General features: G+C 34.9%; 3 protein-coding genes across 4 annotated transcripts; 2 read left to right on the top strand and 1 right to left on the bottom strand.

The window, feature by feature from the left end:
* Positions 1-1,135: 1,135 nt before the first annotated feature.
* LOC138310930 (Golgi reassembly-stacking protein 2-like) lies at positions 1,136-18,308 on the top strand. 2 transcript variants are annotated; one of them, XM_069252259.1, is made up of 12 exons: positions 1,136-1,324; positions 2,391-2,471; positions 3,199-3,356; positions 8,514-8,559; positions 9,233-9,319; positions 9,573-9,703; positions 10,309-10,329; positions 11,891-12,020; positions 13,749-13,812; positions 14,275-14,385; positions 14,772-14,939; positions 15,440-18,308. In XM_069252259.1, exons 1-12 carry the CDS (start codon positions 1,262-1,264, stop codon positions 15,769-15,771), a joined length of 1,392 nt encoding a protein of 463 aa, XP_069108360.1. In that variant the 5' UTR covers positions 1,136-1,261; the 3' UTR covers positions 15,772-18,308. The 2 variants fall into 2 exon arrangements, with proteins under 2 accessions (XP_069108360.1, XP_069108361.1); XM_069252260.1 differs by lacking the exon at positions 10,309-10,329 and having other exon boundaries at positions 1,155-1,324.
* On the top strand, positions 3,415-8,475 carry LOC138310929 (piggyBac transposable element-derived protein 4-like). Its single transcript, XM_069252258.1, has 2 exons — positions 3,415-6,236; positions 6,594-8,475. The coding sequence occupies exons 1-2, from the start codon at positions 5,084-5,086 to the stop codon at positions 7,211-7,213; spliced, it is 1,773 nt and encodes a 590-aa protein (XP_069108359.1). The 5' UTR covers positions 3,415-5,083; the 3' UTR covers positions 7,214-8,475.
* A 1,929-nt stretch (positions 18,309-20,237) lies between the features above and the next one.
* LOC138310428 (uncharacterized) lies at positions 20,238-23,187 on the bottom strand. Its single transcript, XM_069251645.1, has one exon. It carries the CDS (start codon positions 23,121-23,123, stop codon positions 21,354-21,356), a length of 1,770 nt encoding a protein of 589 aa, XP_069107746.1. The 5' UTR covers positions 23,124-23,187; the 3' UTR covers positions 20,238-21,353.
* Positions 23,188-23,816: the final 629 nt, after the last annotated feature.

Raw genomic sequence — 23,816 nt, 5'->3', positions numbered from 1 at the left:
ATTCTCAAAATGTTGGTAACTTTTGGAGTTGAATAACATATTAAAAGCTCTTCTTGATTCGTGACTATGAAAAATACGGCACATATAACTTTAAGTTAGAATTCTCAATTTTGCATTATCACTTTTTCGCCTGAAGTTTTAATTTTTGTTTTTTTTTTATTGTTTTGGCTAAGGCTGAGATGTTATTTGCATGATCACTTTTTCGATTAAAGTTTAAAAGTTTTTTCTTACGTTGAATAAGGATTTTTTTTTTTGCATTATCAACTTTTTCAGCCTAAGTTAAAAATATTTCGACTTAAATTTAAAAAAAAAGTGATACATTGTAATACAAAAATGTTTATTTTTTTTCAAAAAATATTTTTTTTTAACTTAAGCTATATCAAAATGGCTTTAATATTTAATACATGTGCTACAGTGTATATGTGCATAGGCTAGGGATGTGTGTGTCTAGTGCGGGTGATTTTATATAGGAGGATGAGTCGTGATTGTAGACGGCGTGTTTGTACTAGTGTTGGCCATTGGAGTGTGTATAACATGTCTGAGACTGAAGAAGTGTTATGATATCTGTTGTGTACATATCTTGCTGCTCTGCGTTGAGTTTTTTTCTACTTGTTGTATTTGGCCAGTATTGTGTGGGTCCCAGATAGAGGAGCAGTACTCTAGTTTGGGTCTAACAAGTGCTTTATATGCGTGTTCTTTAATGTGTGGTGAATTGATTGTGAGGTTTCGTTTTAGGAAACCTAGTGTTCTGTTAGCATTAATCTCCTTGCATTAATGACAACCGCGTTAAATGAAATAAAAAGATGTGAATGTCATATAGCATATTGTTATTAACAAAAAAAGTTACATTTACAATCCATTTTCTTATATTTTCCTTAAAGTAATATTTAATAACCTCAATCAACTTCAAACGTAAGTTACAGTACCCATTTCGATATCAACCAATTGCAACTAACTGATAAATTCATACGTCAACGTGTTTCTACAAAAATGTTTCTTTATTTTTTAGAATTACCTCCTATTCTCAAATGGGTTTGTTGTCAAGAGATGTAACCACATATAGCCTAACGTTTTAAGATAAACAAAAAAATAGTGTACCATTCTACCATTCATGACATCCGTATGATTTCGATTCTGCAAATTTTATCAACCGGAAACGTGTACCCATAATTCCTCCAATGCCACGTAGTGGCCATATTGGATCAACAACCGGCATCACCTGTGTAACTCGTCTGACATTCAGCCTGTTTTAAACAGCAGGATGGGTGGCTCATTCAGCACAGAAATCCCGGGCGGCGGAACAGAGGGATACCATGTCCTTCGAGTAAGTGACACAGTCATTAATGACCATGATGGAGGAAATATTGCGATGTGCATACCACATTTTAGTTTGTCAGATTCACCACGTCAAGTTTTCTGACGGGTCGATTGTGTATTGACGTGTACTTGAACTTGCATTAACATTTCCAGATACTGGATGCATTTAGGTTTAAAGCGTGTTTTATAAATATGGAACGGTAAGGATCAAAACTCGCATATATACCATCTTACATGTTGGTTCGAGTTGTATGACTGTAACGTGTCCCAGCTAGCTCAGTGCACTGTTTGACGTTTCGTACACGTGTGTTTTAGCTATGCCTACCATTCTTCACTGACAGTGACATCTGTGAATCTGTTAAATCAAAACAAACATATGCTTTATAAAAGTATCATATATCTCTTCAAACTTTGATGAAGCTATAACATGAAAACAATAATCAATGGGGATCATTTAATTTGTGAACAAAATATTGCAGTGATGAATGGCATCAGTCCCAAATGTTTTAATGATAAACAGTATGTATTCTTTCACATTAATTGAAAACTGATCTTATGAGCAATGTTTCATGCTAATGTCTGTAAATAAGTTGAAACACATCACATGACAGGCTGAGGAAAATAAAACATTGTATTTCCCATTTTCCCTTGAAGGGGGGGGGGGGCGCCTGTGAAATAAATATTGTATTTCCTTGGGGCGTGTGCCCCGATGGTGACCATATGTAACACTGAGCCCTCTCCACTTATTTAGACAAATATTGACAGGCGAAACGAAAAACAATTTTTACTCATCACAAATTTAGTTAATAATTACCCTACAGTACCAAATTGCGAATTTTGTATATTACAGACAATTTAACAGTGTGATATGAAGGTGTATTTAACCAAAGGTGTAATATTTCCCTCTGGGCCATAAATGCATAATATTTTAAGCATATAAAGACAGTTTAGGTGAATATTATAGGACAGTATGCTAATACTTTTTCCCTGACTGCTACCGACTGCCCGGTCTTTGTTTAAGTAAATGTAGGACTGGTTTAGAAAAGTTATTTATGATATATTCATTCTTTCAGGTACAAGAAGGCTCCCCGGGTCACAAAGCGGGATTGGAGGCATTCTTTGATTTTATTGTAGCTATAGGACACACAAGACTGGTAAGTTTTATGTTTAACTGGTTGGAGTTTATTTGATGTCACTTCAGTGATAAATCTATGTGATAGTCCCATGTCATGTAATCATAAAGTTCCAAAATGTCCCATAGAAATTTCAGAATTATTTTAATTTTACATAGAGCCATAGAGAGACCAATCGTTTTGAACAAATCAGCTGAAATTATCCCATAATTTTCAAAACATAGATTTATCACTGCACTTTAGTGAATTTTAAAAGAATCATATTTAACAAGGGATTTGACCTTACAACATAAGGATCAAAAACTTATTGGTCTTTGTGACCACTAGCTGTTGCATAATTTTTGTGTTGCAATCTTAGAGCTTATGTTCATTGTTTAACATATTGGATGCTAAATAAAGTTGCTTATATGTTACATCTTTCTAAAATTGTTTTGGTGGGTAAATTGGGAACATGTTTGAATAATAATGATAATCTTTATTTACTGAGGATGAGTATGCTTAGCCAATGGCAAATCTACCACATGGTCCTGTAGTTCGTAAAAGTATCAACCAGTATCTGTTTATAATTGCAATCAGCAGCTTAGGATTCTTACTAAATTGTTTTCACTTATCTGGCATTAAATTAAAAGGCAGCTTATATATCCTCAGGATGCAAATTAATATTCAAATTAAACTGTTAATGTTTTCTTAATATGTTATATAATAAATCACATTTATTTAAAATCAAAAACACCTTCTCCTGTTGCAGAACCAAGATAATGATACTCTGAAAGATCTCCTGAAGGCCAACATAGAAAAACCAGTGAAGATGGCGGTGTACAGCAGTAAAACTCAGTCTGTGCGTGAGGTCACCATTCTGCCTAGTCATAACTGGGGTGGCCAGGGACTACTGGGTGTCAGCATCAGGTAACTACCCCACTGTACCATGGAGTTATCTGCTCTTGGTAGTAGTACTGTTTAACATGAAATGTTGGTTGTGCAGAAACTTACGTTGTTTTCATGGTTGCTGTGAATATATTCTATTTATTCTTGCTCCATCAGCTAACCACAGATATTTCTATCCACAACACCACTAAAGAAGATACACACAAACATTTCATGGTATGCAGTAATAGATATTAGCTAAGTAGTTAAGTTTGTGCGAGTGGGGCCGCAGTGATAAAGTGGTTGAAATGTCTCGACATATTACCACAAGCCCTTCACCTCTGGGTCGTGAGATCGAATCCCTTGTGGGACAGTTGATACTGACCACTGTTCGGTGGTTTTTCTCCGGGTACGCTGGCTTTCCTCTACACACAAACCTGGCACATCTTATTTAATTACATGACCCTAGCTGTTAATAGGACATTCAACTAATAAAAACCAAATGTTTGTGGGAGAAAGATTTATAGAATTTTCATCTTAAACTTTCAAACTCATGATATCACAATTAATAGTCATTACTGCTTGTTTGATCTTTTATATAGATAAAATTAAACAAAAAACAAAATCCAATTAATTTGGTAGAGCAGTAAAACTCGATCAGTTTGCATCCATGGTCAAATTTCTGCTAAGTAGTCATAAAAGTAACTGTTAGCTATTAGTATTAAGCAACATAAGAGATCAAACAAAATCCATAGCTGTATAAGTATGTATTAGTTTTCAATTCAGTTCTAAGCTGTTGTCCTGCACCTTAAATATCAAATCTATACTTCATCCTCTGTTGAAGGAATGGTGTACTGATTTTGATACAGAATTGTTGATTTGACTGGTGTTTTTGTTTGAGGAGGATGAGGATGTTACTCAAGCACTTTTATGAAAAATACTAGAGTGATATGATTTATCTTAGAATGATATGAATTTTGTTAATTCTAGTATTAACCCTAGTAGTGCTGAGGACGCCTTTTGGCTGTTTACTGGTGTCCTGCTATTGACGCCTTTTGGTGTTCTGGCTATGAAGAGGGGTATTCCCCGGTTAATGAGCAAAAAATAATTATATACTGAGATATATTTTCTGAAACGATAAGATACCTAGTTAATCCCGTATATTTTCTTTCCATTCACATAGAAGTCGTGTCTTATAACATCTGGCATTTTCAGTACGGACCGAGAAATCCCTATACATCGGGAATTTTTCCGGAAATCGCGACATTTATAGATAGTTACGTCACCGGAAACAGATGTAATGTTTTCAGTGCAGTGTGCGCACAAAACCAATGGCAGGTGCACGTAGTGCTCTGTGTTACTGATTGGATATATCCACTTATTTACCACTGTCATGGCCGGGGAATAATGCGATTCAAATCTAAAGGTAATTTTTAATCGTTCTGATGCCTGTAAATTATTGCATGACCGTAAATTAGTAGAAAATTCAAGAAAATTGGGATCGAGTTTTAGGCGCGAGATTGACCTACTTTAATTACGTCACCACTTACTGTGTACGATAGATTACTTCAGTATACGGAAGGGTAGATTAGTCTTATTTTATAAGACTGGCTTTCAGCTCTGATTAATAAATGACTAAGACATCAATATAAGATATTTTTGTTTGTGTACGAATTGATTACCGTCGTTTGGAAATACCATAACCTGATTTATTATAACAAAACAGTACCGATCATGTGTGTCTGCTTTCGTCGGTAATGTAAACAAATATGGCGGAGCCGGAGAACCCCGGCGAGCTAGCTAATGTATTGCCGGAATTTCGTCAGATATTTCAAGAAATCTTTCTAGACGAAGATAGCGATGAGTTTGAGGGCTTTGATATTGAAGATATCGACAACATTGCCGAGGACGGAACTGGATTTAATGTCGATAATTGGGTTGAAGGCGGAAAGGAACCGTCTACTTTCACTTTTACTGGTAATGCAGGTATTAACACGGACATCTTGTCGGTACCTGAAGAAGGTAGCTTGTCGTATTTAGACTACTTTGAATGTATTATTACTGACAATATAATTCAGAAGATCGTGGTTGAGACAAATAGATACGCTGCCACATACAGTGAAACACACCCTGACCTCCCAAGTCACTCTAGGTACAGGAAATGGACAGACACAACGCTAGGGGAAATGAAAGCGTTCATAGCGATGACAATTGCGATGGGACTTGTCCAGCAATTGGATATTCAGGACTATTGGTCTGGTAATCCTGTTATAAATACACCATTCTTCAGATCTGTGATGTCTAGAGACAGATTCTTATCATTGTTGAGTGTACTGCATCTAGCAGACAACTCTGGGGCAGTTCCTAGAGGGCAAACAGGTTACTCGCCTTTACAGAAATTAGGTGAGCCTTACAAGGATATCCTTTCCAACTTTCAAAGTTGTTATAACCCTAACAAGAACATTGCCATTGATGAAGGGATGATACCCTGGAGAGGGAACCTCCATTTCCGTGTGTATAGCCCGGACAAACCCATTAAATATGGACTTAAGGTTTACATGTTGTGTGACTCTGACAATGGCTATTGCAGTCGTATGGAACTATACACTGGTCACGGAGGACAGAACAGTCAGTTTGGAGCAACATACGATCTCATCATGCGTCTTGCTGACCCTTTTCTAAACAAAGGCTACCATTTATACATGGACAATTACTTCAGCAGTCCACAATTATTTTATTCCTTATTTCTTAACGCAACCTTGGCATGTGGAACCTTGCGAAAAAACAGACGTGGTGTACCTCAGGATCTAAAGGATCGGCGTTTGGTTAGAGGCGAGATGTTTGTAATGAACAACGACATGCTTGTTGCAGTCAAGTACGCAGACAAAAAGGATGTACATCTTCTCACAACAATACACAAAGGTACGATACATGTATTGAGCACCATAACTTCGATAATACTCTGTTGAGTTCACATTCATATTGAAAAAACCAAACTGTATAATGGTAAATATAAATGTACTGAATGTGAATATTCTTTAACAGAATGTTTTATTGTGGCAATTTATGTTTCAATGTCACATTCAGTACTGGTATATGTTTAGATTCTTTAACTTCAAAATATTTTTGCTTTCCTATTCGTAATTGTTTTCATGTTGCCGTAAACAATATGATTATCTACTATAAAATTTGACAAAATGAATTCATGTAAACATTTTGTTACACTATCACATTTTGTGGCTTAAAATGGATAGTTTTACTATATAATAATACATTTAGGTGTCATGGAAGACTCTGGTAAGAGAGACCAGGAAGGAATTGAAATTCAAAAACCAGACTGCATTTTAAGCTACAACAAATATATGGGTGCTGTTGATAGATGTGATCAGATGGTAGCGTATGGCAGCTTTGAAAGAAGGACTTTGAAGTGGTGGAAAAAGGTCTTTTTCCATGTGCTCGGCCTAGCTGTTTTAAATTCGTACATTCTGTATAAAACCAGAAGTCAACAACCTGTCCTGCAGAGAGTGTTCAGAAGGGAGTTGGTGAATCAGTTGGTGACTGCATCAGAAATATCTGGTCCTTCATCTAGAGGCAGGAAGAGATCATCAGCTGAAGTTCTGCAAAGACTCAGTGCTAGACACTTCATCTGCCACTTGCCATCCTCAGGAAACAGGAATCACGCAAAGCGACGATGTGTCGTTTGTGGGCCTGCTGAAGCAGAGTTGTTCCGAAGCGCTAATCCAGAGGAACCAGTACCGAAACGAATGGGACGGGAAACCTGCTTCCAATGCAAACAATGCCAAGTGGCACTCTGCATTGAGCCATGCTTTGAACTTTTTCACACAAAAGCTGAGTATGTGCTGGCATACAAACGTCTGAAGTCTGTTCTGGAGGAATAAACTTTAAAACTCCATCAAAATTGTATATATAGTTCCACTGTGTTATTGTTAACAATTTTACTACAAACTGTTACTGCTGACAATTTTACCACACTTACTGCTGACATTTTTATCACAAGTTTGAACGTTCAATGTATTGGAATGAATCTCCCATAGTTTTTCAGGTAAGTGAGTTTACAGAGTTTCTGCTTTAACACTTTAGCTGTCTAACAGCAAAGTACACTTGGTACTATTTTCTGTCCTTACTTTAAAGGACTATATATCTTAAAATTGTGATTATGTCCTTTCTTGCAGTTTTGTACTTACAGATGTCTTTAGTGCTTTTAACACATACATTTCTCCTTAAAACCTTAAAAAAAAATACACACAGATACATGTAGGGACAACCTCAATTTAAACATTCCCAATGTTACTAAGTAACAGATTACCTAAATGACAAAGGAGAAACTATCAGCTCTGCTATGCATGACAGACATTTAGGCTTGGAAGAGATGAACTGTTGTTGGACATAAATTTCTACAAGGGAGATAACTGATTAATATCTTGGAATAACTCTTATATGAAAGATTTCTTATATATTTTATTGACTGCAGAATATTTGTTCTACCCCTGCTGTCGTAGACGATAATTTGTTGCTTGTTTGTCCGAATATGTGGCACAGTTGCCGTATGAATGGGCTTCTTCGCTAATCAAGCTTTTTCCAACTTTATGCACACCTGGGTTGACTTTGTGTCACATTGTAAAGCAGATGGATCTTAAATTAGAATTTAATGAAATGAATTGAAAACGTAATATTCGCAAACATACATACATGTACATCTATATCGTGCAAATTACAACTAAAAAATAAAGATGAAAGAATCTTGTGTAAAAATTTGATAAAATATGTGCATGATGTAAACGCCATTCATTTTCATGTATACATGTTCAAATAAAAGTGTTCCTTGTTATTATTAACCCTCCTTCAGAGGGAAAAACTTGTTTATAACTGTGGTTTACAATCAAAATTATAAAGTAAAACAGGTCTTTAACATTTTTAAGCATTTTCATTTTTTTTTTTTTTTTTTTAATTTTTCTGAACATTTCAGCATTCAGACATAGCCAGAATGAGACAATTCAGCACTACTAGGGTTAAGAACCCTGAGCAAGGGTATTGGAAATCAAGGGAGCTAACTCCCATATATGTTACTAATGCAAGTACATGTATGTGTTGTTTTTCATATTGATATTCTAGTCTCGAGAATTAAATCACATTTCGATATTAAAATGCAAATTTGAATTTTTTGTGTTTTGTTTGAAGGTTTTGTTCCTTTGAAGGGGCAAATGAAAACGTTTGGCATGTGCTGGTAAGTTTGTAACACGAGTTAATTTTAGAAAATTAAAAGATTACTTATTGTAACCAGTATGAAGTTAAATTATAGCAACATTTTGCCCATCCTTGATACTCCAAGGATACCGATCATGTACAATCTTTACACTCCTGGACTATCTCATAGTAAAACTGGAGGCAACAGAACAGGTAATTTAGTCCTTTAATTTTGATGTACATCAAAAGAAATGTGAAATGGTACACTGTAGCTGACTGTATGGCGTTGAAGTTGGGCGTTGCTCTCTCTGTAGTCTTCAAAGAAAATTTTTGCAGCCCTTTGATTGGTTCAGATTTGTTTCCCTGAGCTGTCTTCAATTTTACTAGGAGATAGTCCAGGCGTGAAGGGATTGTATGTGATCAGAACCCCCAGAGTATTGAGGATGCAGTTTGTCTACAAAATATAGTTAATTCAATAGAAGACTCCTCACCATCTCTATAGTTGATAAACCGTATATGAATTTTTTATCACTCTAGAAAATGTTGAACAATCTCTTTAAGAGCAAAAAAAGAAAACAAAAATCCAATTGTCAAAACATTGGTAGGAAATTTAAAAAAAACTTTTATATAGAAAAGTGAAAGCTATATATGTATTTGTATTAAACAGATTTTGTTGTCACATGGTATTAAGTGTGTTATATTTTCTACTTTAGGAAGTGAAGCCAAACTCCCCAGCAGATCTGGCTGGCCTTAAGTCCAACACTGACTATATCATTGGGGCAGACTCCGTTCTGCATGAGGTAAGAATATATACTAACACCAAATACCACATGGTTAGAATGAACTTCTCTTTAGCTTGGCCAGTTGAGTATTTGACTCGTAAACCGGTGGTCTTAAGTTTGGTTTCTAGTGGAGGTAGTGATTAAGTTTATATTAGAATTTGATTACCCTCTTTTACAATAGGGACAGCAAGAACAATTCAAATGAGAAAAATGTCTCCATATTTAATATTTCATCAGAACTCATTTAAGCATTTCCCATTGTTTCCTACAGTCAGAAGACCTGTTTACACTGATAGACTCCCACGAGGGTAAACCACTACGCCTTTACATCTACAACACAGAATCGGACTCGTGTCGGGAGGTCACCATCACGCCTAACGGAGCGTGGGGAGGAGATGGCAGGTATAATACAATATAACACTTTTATTTAGATTTCTATATCAATGCATATAACATTAGTTCATAAGGGCTATTATTTCAACATTAAATTTTTTTCTTGAGCTTTCATAAATACTATTTTCTACTGCATATGTCATATCAGCTTTCATTTAAAACATTAAAGATGCTCCACCGCTGACACTATCAAAAACATGAGCAGACGATTTAGTCGTTTTCTTCAGTTACAGAAGTTACTTACTTTACACCATTACCACCATTGAAAAGTTTGAGCTTCTAATTTTACTTCAAGTTAAAAATATGAAGAATAATTAATTGCATCCCGAAAAAATTCTGTGGCACTATATCCTATATGGAATGAAGTACTGATTGAGCATGCACCAAAGGCGAAATAAATTATTTTATATTATTTTTTGTGTTAATTAGGCATATATTTACACGATTAACACCAATTATTGTTCATATGATGAATGTCATTTATATTCTGTCAGCGGTGGAGCATCTTTAAGAGCTTTTTGATATATTTCACGTGTATATAATCTTTTTATATCAGAAATCTATAGCTATCTATCTATCTTTAACATTTTGATTGTATTTCCAATCTTTATTAGTACATTTGGTGAGGAGGGAAGGTAAGAACATTTCTATGGGTAGATGGACAACAAATTTTATTAAATCCCCTGCCTTTGCTTAAATGTCCCACACTTAACGAAATTAATTGCTCAACTGAAAATATATTGTTCAACAGAAAAGGTCTTTCAGTGATATGTACTAGATATAAAAGATAATTTAAAAAATTATAGTAAAATACATAGCTTATATGATGAAGTAGAAATATCTGGTAAAGCATGATTATAGGATAGGGTTATCAGCATGAGGTGGAGAGGTTTAGAAGTTTAAATTCATCACGGTGATAGGTAAAAGGTATAGTGTGAATTTTCAGCTATGAAAAATAAGTTTTATGAATTATGTTATTTTAAGCTTCAGTGAAAATTCAAGCATGCACACCAATAACTTAGTGAAATTATTCTCATATTGGTAATCTCCCCTTCCTTTGGTATAACATGTCAGGATATGGTATACTGTGTTAGTCAGCACACATATACTTCAGGGTCAACTATTCCATACATATTGAAACATTTAAAACCAAACATAAAAATGTATGATTAATTATATATACTTGATACTCCATCATCATGACTGAGCAGGGCCTCGGCAGAAATTCAAAAGTAATAATTTTAAGCAGAAGTGATAATTTGCACAAATTAAAATTTTTTTGTAAAACTTCAAATTTTAGTGATTTACTTGGACTATAAACACACATGCTATATACTGTTCTATCAAAAGAATATCTCTTGCATTGTACTATGAATTAAAAAAACCTTTAGATAAAATTTTAGATTATATGGTGATTGGAATTAAAAATTATTTTGCTTGCTTTAGTCCAACATCAATAAAAGCACATTGCATTTCTGCACTTTGGGAGATGAAACCTGTAAATTCAGTCATTATGTAATACACATGTTCAGCAGCTAGAAAGAAAAATATCCTGTCTTGCATGCACATTTAAGAAGAAAAAAATGTCAGTTTGTTGGTATTCCTCCTTGAAATGAGATTATATCTTTTGGAAAATGGAAACTTTTCTGTTCTCCATTTTGACATCAAAATAAGATTATTGGCTAAAATGTATTCAGTTGTTCTGGGTCACTAATACTTTTCTGCATTCATTTCAATATTGAAAATATAAACTGAATTTGTTATATTTTAGCTTTCATTCTTAGCTTTACCATGTTCTGATCACCTGTCTGATTAAACTTGCTTGTACAATTCTGAGATACCAATTGTTACCTGCCTTTGTGCTGGGCTTAAACATGAAACTCGGATGTTGAAGGTTAATTGAACAATTTCCTTGCTTTCTCTTGATCTTGTTTCTGCTTTAGATGGTATCAAAACAGATTTTCTATAGCAGTCAGTGTTTGGGATCTCTTAGCCTGTAAAATCTTTTCTATGTGGGATACAATGCATCGCAAAGTTTTCAGATTTTAAAAGATGATCCAACATGTAACAGATTAGTTGCAGAATTATAAACCTATACACACAACTTTTCTATGGCTAATGTCCATCTGGGTCAATTTAAATGTTGAGGCTTGGTGGTACGGTCATAACCAACTCTATAACTTTGTTTACTTTCAGCCTTGGATGTGGTATTGGGTATGGGTATTTACACAGAATACCAAAGAGACAGTTCCCCTCGAGTGTATCTCCCGAGAAACTAGCTACTACTGTTCAAACACCACAGAAATCTCCAGATGGATTTGCAGAGGTAGAGAAAAAGCATAATTTGTGAAGTTGACTAGCGATATTTCTAGTTTCATGAAAATATTTTACAGGGGTGTACAATTCCACTAGCCCGACGTCCGGGGCTAGTGAATTTCAGGTCAGGGCTAGTGGCTTCACGATCATTACTAGCCCGTGGGCTAGTGAAAATTTCTGTTAAAATCCTATATTCACATTGAAATTTTAGTTGTAAATCAGCAGTTTAGCCTTTTATTGCCGTTCAGAATTCTAAAATTCAGTAAATGTGTCGTCAAAACTGAAGCAAACAATATCGATGCATACCACAGGTGGTTCCCAAACGTAAATAACATTCTTCATCTAGGTGCATCAAACGTTTTGTTATGTAATTGATGAAAATTAAGCGCTTGAGTGACCCAGATGGCCATGTGTTTGCCGAGGATGCTGACAGACAGGGAAAGGGAAAATCTAGATTTCTTGACTCTAGATAAGAATCAATTATGAAGTGACAGTTTTATTATCTAGCATCATTATCATTTTAGTGTTATAAATTTGAGTATATGGGGGTTGGATTCAGAAAGTACTACTGCTGTGAGATGGATAGCGGATCATTTTGTATACACTTGCAGATACATAGGTATGCTTAGTTAACACAGCTGACACAAATAAACTCACTGAATGTTTTTCAAAATAACTTTAATAGAGGTTTCATAATTATAGGTACAATATTTTTGCATATTTTTCATCTTATCTTTCGCATATTTTTATGATATATTGAAAACTTGTAAATGAAAATCAGCAGTGCTAATTAATAATCATTTACAAAAATATTTTATTAGTAAATTGTAGAATTGATTTTGTGTAGTTCTTGGAATAAATCTATATGAAATTGGCATCATTTTATTCAAATACGAATGTATCATGCAAATGTTACTCGATAAAGGTTTATTTCAATGCTCAGAAAATTAGGGAAAATAAGTAAGTGTTCAGTAAAACAGTAATTTCAATTAAAGATTTTTTACAGAATTTCCATGAACAGTACTATTTACTAAATTCATCATACCTATAAAATGAACACAGCTAGCAGATAATAGATACTGATTGTTCACTTTACATTTTCCTGCTACATTTGTAAGCTTTTAATATCAAAGTTAAACTTTAATAGATATACTGATTATGTTTTCTTTCTAATGATAGTTTTAAAGGAAGTATCTGAGTGAAATAAGAACCATAATTTCAAATCTAAAGAATTTGCATGCGATGGCATTGTTGCATTATCAATATTGACTCAAGAATGTTTTTACTAAATGAATACCTGGTACCTGTGAAAAATTGGTGTGATATCTTTATTATTAGAATGGTATTTAACACACTGTTAGACATGTACTTGTTTTGTACAGGTTTGTAAAAAAATCCAGATAGAGTAAAATGCACATATAAAAACGAACGAAAAATAGGGCTAGTAGACTTCTGATCAGGGCTAGTGAAAAATTGATGCTACTAGCCCTTGGGCTAGTGCAAAATTTTCAGAATTGTACACCCCTGTTTTACCACAAGTCTTCATTTAATCCTTAAGAAAATATACAAGTTTTCTGATCTTTTGATGTCCTATGGTGAAATTTAAGGTTAAACTTTTTCACCCCTGAAAATCTATAATGAATTACTCCAACTTTTGAATATAAGATGAGCTCAAATGTGTTTTTAGGGGTAAAAGAGTTAATATGTAATATATTATAACTTACTTTTTGTGTTAAAGGTTTCCCTGGGAAATTCTCCAGCGGCTCTGCCAGTCAGTATGGCTCAGATGTCTATTAATACAGGTAAGAAAAGGTTAATTATCATGTCAATATCATGTCTTATACTGTAAGGTGGGACCCTGTTTTAGTCTTTAAATTTCAAGGGAGATAATCCTTAAAGGATCCAATTTTTCAAAGTCTCTTCAAAATAAGACAATCAACATTTCCTTGTATTGTGTATTATCAGTATGTGTTTCTGGGCTTCATTTTCAAAACAAACAAAAATACAACCAAACACATTTATGTGAAAAATGAATAATGCTTTCTCTAACCTAAAAGAACATATTACATTACGGAAAGGCTTTTTGGAAATTTCATTGAAAATACATAACACAAATTCAAAACGTTCTGATAAGTCAAAACATGTCAGAAGTTAAAGTTTTTAATTGCTTCTTGATTTCAAAATGTTCTACACTTCAGTTTTCAGGAAATTGTGAAGTTTTTGGTTGTATCTACATTTTGAACGTTTATGTTTTTATTTTCAAGGAACTCCGACGATACCAGTAATACCAAGTACAGAAGGAGGGGTTAGCCACGGACAGCCTATGGCCCCTACACCTATGCCAAACTTCTCTTCACCTATTGGAGGTGTTGGATGTATGTATCTTACTATTTATCATAAACCTGTCCTCTTGCTTATAATGAACATTGATTACTTTTAGGGCATAAATGGAAGTCCACTGTCAAAACTTAAGTCAATGTTTTATTATATAGTTTCTTACGTCTGAAGTAAACCAGATATTCATACCTGTCACTGTCGCCCATACACTTTTCATGTGCTTGTAAAAAAGTCCCTTTTCATTGATAATATCTGACCTGACAAAGTAAAAACTAGAGACCATATTTTACTTTAAATTGAACAAGTGTATTTATCTTAATAGATCACATAGAAATGTGGAGGTTCTGTATCAGAATTCGTGAAAATAAATTCACTAAAAGTTGCAATATATGGTTAATAACTAATGACCTCCCATCTATTTCAGTACCCGGGAGCACGATGCCTAACTTAGCAGGAGTACCTAACCTGGCCGGAATGCCAAATCTACCGCCGTTGCCTCCCTTTACGATGCCTATGTCGTTACCGGGGATGCAGCCCGCTGGGGCACTCCCAGCCATGTCCTCCTTACCTGTTAATCTAGCTCCTGTGCCAGGTTAGTACACGTTTTTATGGCAGTAATGAATGAATAATGACCATAAGAGCAGAAGAGCATGTTCCAGTCACAAATGATTGTATCTTGTTATTTGAAAGTCAGAAAAGAGAAGAAAAAAAATGATAATTTTGCACTTTCCTCATTCCTGCTGTTTGAAATAATTTTTCCTTCTAGGATATTTAAAACGAGGGGGGATCAATTATTGCTATGAAGGCTGATTTTACTGCTTAGACATCCTGGTCAGAGTAAGGATTATATTTTAACATAAACATACAGTGAAACTTGCCTTAGCCATCATCCCTGACCACCTACTTATTAAGACCACTTTCTAAGAGTCCCAATTAGTCAAGGATAACTTTTTTGACCTGTGTATAAAGACCATTTGGCTATAGAGGACACTCTCTCGCCATTTGAGTGATCTTTAAAGACAGGTTTGACAATATATCACTATCTTGTATTTACTATATGATGTTACATTATTTGTGTTTGTTGTATTACAGGTATGCCCCCCAGCAGTACAATCTCGCCCCCAGGTGTAGGTAGTGCCGCACCTCCTCCTAGTGTTGTGTTATCGCCCGGGGCTGGCCTCCCGATGCCCTCGATGCCAGCTCCTGCTCCCCTCCCTAACCTCACAAACTTTTCTCTGCCCACCCAAGCTGTGGGAGAGGCGGCACCAGTGTCACAGAGTGTTATTAGTGGTGCTCTGCCAGTACAAACGGGTGCCGCAGGGGAAGTAGGCACGGCCGCAGCAAATACATCAGCATCTGCAGTGTCACCTGTCGTCGCACCTGTACCCGAGTTATCATCAGAAACGGTCAATGCAGCTTCCTAGTAGTGCTTTAATATAATCTAATGAATTCTTTTTTTGTTTAATATATTTTTTTTTTTGAGGGAGCCTATATGTAATGGAGGAATGTGTGTGAATTGTGTATTAATGTATTGGTTGGAATATACTGTAAATATATTTATTTTGGCATTTTCAAACTGCAAAATGGATAGAAAGTATTTAACTAATAAAAAAAATGGAATCAGTAATGTTTTATCATAACAGCCTGGATAACTTGGGTGATTTTCTATCAAAAACCAATATAGCTATGATAAATGTATTTACAGTATACAAGTGTATCATAATAGTATAATACACATTATTCAACTTGAACAGATACTGTGATGTTACGTATGACTTTGTTTGAAAGATATCTGATTTGTGGGGTAAATATTGATATACATGATTGATTTCCTGTTTCTGGCTATAAACTTTGTTAAGTACAAACAAGACAAAAGTGTCGGTCATCATACAAAAAACAATTTCACGTTCTATGATGGAATTTGAATATCAAAGGTATAACATTACGTTTTATAAATTTATAGCAAAATAATTATAATTAAAACCTAATTTTTGAATTTAAGTAGAAAAATTAAACTTAATATCACTCAAAAGGATGTTTGAAATAGAAAGTGTGTTTGAAAGGGGATAGAAGTGCTGTAAGAAAGTCTAGCAACATTGTATTTATAGAAGTATTATATAACTGAGATTTTTATACAGGGCAGTATCTGTATTTTGTTGGATCATTTCATCTTTTCAAAATTTAGTGTTTTACATATTCTCAAAAATTCATTATTTGTGGGTTTAGATTTTTTTCCAAATGAAATAACTCTCATTGAGCTGAAGTTTGCAGTGTACATTATTAATAATTTGTAATTGAAGATTCATACATAATGTTTAATATTGTAACTGTATTCTTGGCTTACTATATGGTTACTACTTGAATTTGTGTGTTTGAAATAATTTTTTTTTTTTAATAAATAGTAATGACGGAAATGCATTGAAAAGACACGGACACAATGTCGAAAATTATCACATTCTTACAAAATAGAGATACAGCCTAGTATGGGTGGGTTGAATATTTACATCCAGTATATAAAGAGCCCTAATTCTTTCCTTTGTATGTATGTATACATCACAACTGCTGTAAATATTTTGCTCGGGATTTACGATATGTGAAGGATTTTCTGAGACATGTATATTATACGTAGAGTGATTGAGTGAGTTATTGTACGGTTCTCGTATGTGGAGAATGAATTGAGCGCTGACAAAAAAATTGTACAATACTATTAAATTTCATAATATCAGATTTGTGTGTTTGCTGAGAGAGTCGTGCATATTTATATCAATAACATTCTCGATTAAGTTATAATATTCTGTGGTCATATCAATTTATGATGAAGCTATTTCAGTTTCTCCATCTTGCTGGTACAGATTTTTAACTACACATATTATTTACCTTAGATTTGCTTGTATCACCGTCCTTTGTAAAAATATAAAGAGATGCTTCGAGTCTTCAACAGTTCTTGATTAATATGAGATTTTGGAGCTGATTGAATGTTAAAAAGCAAAATAATAAGAAAAGTGGAAACCTTTCAAAAGACACAACATTGCTTGTGTGAATTTCTTCATATGACATTTCAGAATAATTGTCTGAATTTGAAACATCACAGAAATAAATACAAACTGACAAATGTTGCTTCTACGACTTTTGAGGCAATAATTGAATAGTTCTGTATTTTTATGCAAACTACAAAGGTAGAAAACTCAAATTAAAAACTTTTCAAGCATAAACTACGCAGTCGCTATGCATTGAAAGTAATGAGCAAGATGTAGACAGTACATGTACTACTCAGTAGTACTGTAACAGTTCATAATCAGAATTTGTTAAGTATGTTGTGATATTCTCAAATTTATATTGTATGCTTTCCATCATGCTGATTCCAGTGATAAATATATACCTACCTTATCCAAGGACTAGAGATTGTGTTCAAGATGCACTATCCTTACAACTTATTTACTGTATTAGAACAGTAGAAAGGGAATCCAATTACGATCTGAAATGATAGATTTTTGAAGTCCTGAGGACTAGTAGATGTTTAATGGAATAGCTCTTAACATGAAACTAGATAACATTGTACATGTACATAATACAAACGGAAAGACAAAACAATTCATAATTATCTTGATGCCAAAACCCCATGCTGATTTTGTTTTGTTACATCAAATCATACCATGTATATGTAGAATATCAATAACTGTTCGGCCTATATTTTGTACTCGATGTTATTTCTTGATAATTCTTGGAATAAACTATTCTTTGAAATAATTCAAATTTTCTGAAAACCTGATTTTCTCATTAGAAGTAGAACATCAATTTGGATTAATTCCACAGAAGTACTCCAAACGTAATATGAAATACTCTTCAGATTAATTTCTTGTATGATAGCAACAACTATCTGTTTTACAACAAACAAATAATATGGTGATTACCAATCTGAGTGCAATGTAAGGTAGTAATAAAAAGATGACACTGCATAGAATTGTCATTTGTTGTATATATACTACCGTATGCGACCGAATAAGCGCTTCTCCCCAATTTAGAGATCTTTCATTTGCCTCAACACAAAGACCAAAACTATCAAAACTGCATATGTTTGCAATATTTTCGTCTTTTTCATTCTTATTTTTTTAAAAGCCCTGGGTGCCCATTTGGGTTGAATACATTATCTTTATATCAGTTCAGTTCTGTATTAAATCATCGTCGACACTCCAGGGGGTACTATGTATCTCTGGACTATCCCATAGTTAAAGTGGAGGCAGTTCAGTAGAAAAATCTGGCCAATCTCCGGCCTACTAATGGATGTACCAAACCGGAATTTAGTGCGTACACTATAGTCATAACATACTCGCTAAACATCATAGATAATGGCACAGAGGATGTATTTATGATAACTTTGAAGTGGTAGATAGTTTTTGTTCTATCCTAATTCTTCATTCAACATCTATCTTAAAGTTATATGTGCCGTATTTTTCATACTCACGAATCAAGATGAGCTTTTAATATGTTATTCAGCACCAAAAATTATCTACTTTTTTGAAAATTACATTGCTCTCAATGCATAGGTTTTAATTTTACACGTACAAATAAGAGCTGAAAATGATTTTTGGCTGTACTGCCAAAAATCATTTATCTACATCAATAGTGAAGTGAAATGAGAACATACGGTGAGACCATAAAGCCAAATTGTGGTCTACAATTTCATTCTGCACTGCAGGTAGGGCGTTAGAATTGTACCTGCTGCCCCTATTGCATGATCGTAAAAGGCGACTAAATTTAGGATCTTATCTTTTCTCTTCTTCCTAACTGACTTTATCTTTCCTAATGCCTCCCTTGGCACCGCCTCACTTTTGGCCTTGAGTAGAGCGTTCGCCCCTGTGAGGAAGGCTCTGGGTTTTGTCCCCTGGCCGAGACACACCAAAGTCTATAAAAGTGGTAGTTTCTGCTGCTTCTGCTTGGCGCTCAGCATACAGGGAGTAGGACGACTGGTTCCCCCGTTGTCAGTATAATGTGACCGGGTGGGGTGCTTCAGTGATATAGCACTATAAAAAGGGCAACAGTTCCACTATACAAGAAGACACAACATTAATATACCGCAGTCTCCCAAAACACGCACCTCGCACAACATACATGCAGCACACTGCATACATGGGAGGCCGTCGTTACATGACCATAGCTGTTAATAGGACGTTAATTAATCAAACAAACAAACAATTTCATTATACATTTTTACAATGTTTTTAGTAATTGTAAAGTGACTTCTGCAGGTATGTTTTCATTTAAAAATATTTAAGGCGTAAAAACAACAATTTTACAGTACAAAATTTCTGTGTTATAACACACGTTTATAAGTCATCAGAAGCCATTTGAATGATTTTTACAGCTTTATTCACCAAACCTTATAGTATTTAATAAATTAATGATGAAAAAATAGCATGTCAAAATTATCGCACAGTTACGGCACATTTTCTCAGTTTTGTATTGAAATACGATCCAGGTAACATGTTTGAATGCAAAAAAGGAGACTTTAAACTCATTTTCACATACAATTGTTGGACGTAGTAATTTTTTTAAGCTTTCACTGTTCTAATTATTATTAATATTGAGTTTTTGATGCGATTTAGCACGTACCACTCATTTTTTCGGGTACGATTTTTCCGGAAGTAGATACCAAACAACCGGAACCGGATCCCGTTACCATACAGTGAGAGAGAGTGACGCCCAACTTCAAAGCAACACATTTAACCACATTTTCTTTCGAAATAGTCTAGTGCTGAGGAGGATATAACGTCAGTGATAGTAACCCTTGGAGTATCGTGATTGGTTGGCATTTGCAGAGATATTACAGATTACTAAGATATAAGTTATGGAAATTAACATTATTAGTTCTTTGCTAAAAAAAGACAAACAATTATTTTTACCATTGCATCGTTTTATAAACATGACGAGTGTTATACGTTGGTACATTTGTATGGCATGTTAACGCTCTGAGATCTATAAAAATGTCAAAGATTTGGTTTTTAGAACATACTGCACAGCATAACAGGCCTAGGACCCAGTTTCTTAATTGAAAGACTGCCATGACTTAAATTATTCTTAGGAAAACATTATAGAAGTTAAGAGGAATATCTTAAATGAGGAGCTATCCTAAACTTCTGTAATGCTTTCCTATGGAGAATTTTAAGTTAAGAATTTTTAAAGTTAAGGAATGTTGATTAATGTGTGTCCACTGTCCATGTGTATACAATGCTGACTTCAGGTCCCAGTTTCATGAATATTCCTTAACTTTAAGAATTTCCTTAACTTAATATTCTCCATAGAAATGCATTTTAAAAGTTAAGAAAAATATCTTAAGCTAAGGAACCTTCCTTAAAATCTGTAATGCTTTCCTATGGAGAATTTTAAGTTATGGGATTCACTAAATTTAAGGAATGTTCGAACACCTAGGCCCTATCTAATTAATAATTTTGTAAAGTTAATTTGGCACCAAAAATTTAAGGAGCAGATGTAGTAAAGGATGACAAAACCATTACATGTATATATTTTCATGCTGAAAACAAATTATTTCATGTTTGAATATCTAACGACGGTTTGACAGGGCGATTGAATTCCACGATTTAAAGCTATAATTATTCTATACTTGAGATTGAAACATTTTCGTGACAGTTATTTTGTGAGATTTCTAATTGGTCGCAAAATCCGCGAATTTTAATCTCATGCTAATCAGCTGGTGTACAGTATGTGGGATTCACAATATTGAGTAATTGAGATCAATTTGAGATCAAATATGAAGTTAAATCCGGATTGTCTTTGAGCAATCTTTCAGACCCATCCTTGTTTTCGATTACATGATATACACCACAGCCTCCCCAAATATACTGACATTCACACATTGAAACACGCTGCACACATGGAAGGTCGTCCTTACATGACTCTGACTGCTCATGATCCAATTTGTTTGCTGAAGTAAAGCCGTCAATAAAATTGTCGTTCGGTATTTCACGATTCCCAATATTAAGGCAAACATTCATACAGAATAGTGGGCACTTCTGTTACTACCAGTACGGAGTATTGGAGTGTAAATTTCCCCTATCATGATAAGGCCTTTATCACATCCTACCCATACTCTCCCCCGATTGTCTGTTGCTATGCAACGTGGTCCCACTGTTCGCCTCTTCTTGTCAAGGAGCACCTTTGCTCTGCAGCCATCCTTTGACAGCGCGTATATCTTGTTGTACGACTCATCCGCTACGAGAGAGACTTTTTTGTGCCTTAGCGCGGTGACATCCAATGGGTCAATATCGCCTACCCCTTCTCCTCTCCACGTGTACATATATCTACCCTTATTGTCAATGCAAACGATGCGATGATCATTTGGCGCCCTGTCGACAACCACTATCTCACCAGTTGAAAATGCAGTAACCCTGTAAGGAAGCTGAAGCACATCCGGGTCGTGTTCATCCAATCGTATCTCCTGAAGCACGCGCCCTGTGACAGACAACCGCATAACAACATTCTTGCTCTTTTCAACTAATCCCGACGAACTTGGAGTATTTCCACAGGCGATAACTTCATTATTTCCTTCTTGAACACAGATACTTCGAGCGTAATGTGGGGACAAATCTGCAAATTGTGACAGCGTCTTCCCATCACGTGACATTTTACGGATTCGTGTGTCCATAAAACAAGTGATGAGGACTTCATGTGATTTGAACAAAGCCATGTTGACAACTTCCCGATCGATTTGACATGACTTCGCTTTTTCGCGAAGATTTTCATCGATAAGAACAAGTCTGCGATCGTTCTTGGCGTGGTTGGTTTTTTCGGCCTCGTCTCCATTATCACTATAAGAGAGCCATGTTTTCCCGTCGTCAAGAGGACATATGGCGATTATCTTCCTCCCAACATTGGTCTGAAGATGTGTAACTTTCAAATTCAACGACAAATCATTGAAAATGTTGGCATCTTCTGGCGTCTTCAACATTCCAAATAGAGCTACCAATTTCGGTTTGTGAAATGACATCTTTTCAAACGAAGGTGGCAAAACTCTGTATTCTTCTGGGGTTCGGTAATCTGAAGATTTTGTTTTCATTTCTTTCACCAAAACTTGAAGATGGAATATATTGTGAAGTTTGAGCTCTTTACCTATGTCTTCAATTGACATCTTCAGGTCTTTTGTTTCTGATGAGCATTTTTCTTGTTTGGCAAGATAACGCGACTTTTCTCTCTCTTCTATCGAATTGATCTCATACAAATACTCGTCCTTGAGATTCATAGTTTCTTCACAGATCATGTTAGCTGAGTCAGTAATGTTCTGCTTACAATCTTCAAGCCGTTTGATGATAAAATCATGCATTGTTTTGTCATTCTCTTCTACATCGCGATACTTGGCAAGTTTTTCATTGAATATCTGTGTAATATCACTTAAGACAGTTTTTAAAGTTTTTAAACTCTGTTCCTTTGTATTCCATTGATGAAGGCGATGATTTTCAGAGAGACAGTCCTGACAGAGAGGTTCCTCGCACGTTTCACAGTAAAAATCGAGCGACTTACCCCCATGTCTTGCACATGTGTCATGCTCGTTCTGGTTGATGACCTCAACATGTACCCTAGCGTCCCCAATCGGTACGATATTGTCATTTTGTAGTTTAGTGTTTTTAAGATGATATGCTTTACACCTGTCACAGAGTTTTTCCCTACAATCTACACAGTACCAGTTGATGTCCTCTTCTGATTCACATCCATCACAGTTTAACATAGAACTTCCGTCGACAATGTTATGATCACCCTCCGCCATCTTCTAATACGAGTATAACGTAACGGGACCCTCCTAAACTCGACCGTAATCACAAAATGGTACCGGCAAGTTGACACAGGTAAGTTTATATACATTCTTTTATCTGTCGTCTGCAATAGTTTATAGAGAAGAAAATAATTACGGCCAATTTCCAATTGTTCCCTTAAATCGACATACAAATGTATAATGTATGATTTCTTATCATTCACATCAAATTGTCAGCTATTCTGTATTTTGGTTTTAATAGTGTCCATGATATATCGAAAAATATCAACAAATGTGACTAGTAATATCTATTTTTTAAAAGCAGTCTTAGAAAATCAATCCAAGCATTAACATTTTGTATAAATTTCTTAAAGAGTTATTTTGATATAGATTTGTAAACACAAATATTTGTCCCTTATGTAAACTTATGCCAAACTATGGTTTAACGTTATATAGTGTAGTTACACGTATAGCATACCATACAGTGACTGTGATTTCCCAACGTCTATAAATAACATTAAAATTCCGCAGTGCAGGTTATCTGTTTACAATCTTACAATCATTTTAAAATGCGACGCAACCAAGTACTTATAGCAGACACATTGTAGTCAGGCCTTCTTGTCTATACCGATAGCATACTGCAAATTAACTTTTTTTTGCGGCACTTATATCGCGGTTTTCATAATGAAACAAGTTCACAAAGATTAA

The sequence above is a fragment of the Argopecten irradians genome, chromosome 16 (assembly GCF_041381155.1).
Source record: "Argopecten irradians isolate NY chromosome 16, Ai_NY, whole genome shotgun sequence".
In the NCBI taxonomy this organism is placed as follows: Eukaryota; Metazoa; Mollusca; class Bivalvia; order Pectinida; family Pectinidae; genus Argopecten; species Argopecten irradians.
The sequence above is the reverse complement of the archived record's forward strand: the minus strand, read 5'-3'. Positions and strand labels throughout refer to the sequence as shown.

Bases quoted from the DNA above. Each gene is read 5' to 3' on its own strand.
- LOC138310930 (XM_069252259.1), top strand. From the start codon at position 1,262: ATGGGTGGCTCATTCAGCACAGAAATCCCGGGCGGCGGAACAGAGGGA. The intron at 9,704-10,308 runs GTATAATACAAT...AATCTTTATTAG, and splicing joins GCGTGGGGAGGAGATGGCAG to TACATTTGGTGAGGAGGGAA. The intron at 12,021-13,748 runs GTAGAGAAAAAG...TTTGTGTTAAAG, and splicing joins CTCCAGATGGATTTGCAGAG to GTTTCCCTGGGAAATTCTCC.
- LOC138310929 (XM_069252258.1), top strand. From the start codon at position 5,084: ATGGCGGAGCCGGAGAACCCCGGCGAGCTAGCTAATGTATTGCCGGAA. The intron at 6,237-6,593 runs GTACGATACATG...TAATACATTTAG, and splicing joins TCTCACAACAATACACAAAG to GTGTCATGGAAGACTCTGGT.
- LOC138310428 (XM_069251645.1), bottom strand. From the start codon at position 23,123: ATGGCGGAGGGTGATCATAACATTGTCGACGGAAGTTCTATGTTAAAC.